This window comes from Austrofundulus limnaeus, unplaced genomic scaffold (genome assembly GCF_001266775.1).
Source record: "Austrofundulus limnaeus strain Quisiro unplaced genomic scaffold, Austrofundulus_limnaeus-1.0 Scaffold41, whole genome shotgun sequence".
NCBI lineage: Eukaryota > Metazoa > Chordata > Actinopteri > Cyprinodontiformes > Rivulidae > Austrofundulus > Austrofundulus limnaeus.
Genome location: NW_013952443.1, coordinates 2,870,768 through 2,872,481, shown reverse-complemented (window position 1 = coordinate 2,872,481; position 1,714 = coordinate 2,870,768). Strand labels below are relative to the sequence as shown.

The 1,714-nt window shown below is 42.9% G+C and overlaps 1 protein-coding gene across 1 annotated transcript in view; it reads right to left on the bottom strand.

The window, feature by feature from the left end:
- sgip1a (SH3GL interacting endocytic adaptor 1a) overlaps positions 1–1,714 on the bottom strand; it is a gene marked incomplete in the record, with an annotated part of 64,349 nt that overhangs the window by 8,223 nt on the left and 54,412 nt on the right. Inside the window, 1 exon segment of the mRNA XM_014007389.1 lies at positions 781–840. Coding sequence (XP_013862843.1) covers positions 781–840 — 60 coding nt within the window.

Sequence of the window (1,714 nt, the reverse complement as noted above, 5' to 3'; positions counted from 1 at the left end):
GCTTTAGCACTAAAATAACAAACATCAAAACTTTCAGGCCAGGATTTTACACTCTTCCTATCCAACAGTGCAGGGATGAAATGAGGATGAAATGGGTGGAAACTACAATAAAATGACATTTCACACTTAKTCAAAAAGGAACACAGATACCAGTGTTAGTAAGATGGAACAACACATTATATGTGACGAGGACACGTTTCTCTCTGCTTTTTGACTGCGAAATCTTTATTATTCATGTCAAATATCTTTTACAATCAAAGTTTTTTTTTGTTCTCCCTCTTCCCTCATCACACAGCGATGCTTGCTGTGATCTGAATACGCACTGCTGGATGAGAAAGAAGTGAGAGGCAGACCAGGAAAAAGACAGATTTACACATGCTTATTTTTCAGATGTACAGCTCTGACAAGGTCAGGGAAAATCAGAAACAAACAAAAAAAAAAATACAAAAAAAGGCCAAACGACCAACAGGGAAAAAGTAACGACAAAGTGATTAGTAGAGTGCACAAAGAAAGATGACTCTTCAATGAAAAAGGCAAGCCAGTGCAGATAAAATAGGGCTCAAAAAAACATTGAGACAAAAAGGTCAAACTGTTACACAAGATATTTGAGCGCAGATGAGGGGGAGAGGCATAGGTACAAGTGTGCACAGTGAAAGTTAGGCGCGATATTAAAAAAAAGGGGGGGACAGGGTAGAGGGAGGGGCCAAGCTTGCACAAATGAGCCTGGGAAGAGTGTAACCGTTCGTGCACGCTACCCCCACCGTGCAGAGGCAAACTTACCTTCAAAGGTTAAATAAAACTTCCCTCTGTCAAACCAAACAAGGGATGGCTGGTCATTCTCTGTGTGGGGTGGAAGGGCAGTGGAAGGGACGAGGTGGGTGGGGTGGGAGGGGACGAGGAGGTAGAGGGATGGCAGGAGAGGGAGGTGGGTGAGGAGGGGAGAGAAGGACAGAAGCATGAGTCTCACATGGCAGGTCTATTGGACATCACAGTGAAAGTGAAGGTCGGGAGGTCGGGGGGATGGGTGATGTGGGACGATCTTTTTGAGGATGACTGCATGCATGAAACATGGCTGGGCCAGGTGTGTGCAGCTGGATGAAATTTAATYAATGGAGCCGAGTGAGGAGAGGGGAGGACGTGGAGTCTCAAAACACCTTCTCTGGAGATGCAACTGTCCCCGTTTTAACAATCAGTCCCCGTCGCAAGAAGGCTTTTCCTCCCACTGCTTTACGCCGCAGCATCCTTTACTTTTTGTCTTTGCTTTGAATAGTTGGAGGATGACTGCCATGTGCAGAAACATCCTGCAGATGGCAGCCATAAGACTACATCCAGGAAAGAGCAGAAAAATGTTGCTTCCCACATTTTATAAATTGAACAGGTCGTAACGTGCATGACAAAGGCACCAAAAGCAAAGAGACAAACACTAAATCTCAAAAATTCCAATTAAACTTCAGCACACAGTTTCTCCAAGACCTGTATGTCAGCAAACAAGAATTTAATATACAAATACCTTCGACCTTTGATCAAAAGACAAGTTTCTCTGCCAGCAGCAAAATATTCAACTGTAAAACATCCTTCCTCTGCAATATGGGGCGCCAAGTGTAAATTAAATGTTGACAGAATTTAACTAACATATCTTTTTATTATTTAGCTCACTTTTTAAGTGTTAAACATTTTCCACTAACATTTTGTTATTTATCTCACTGTTCTGACG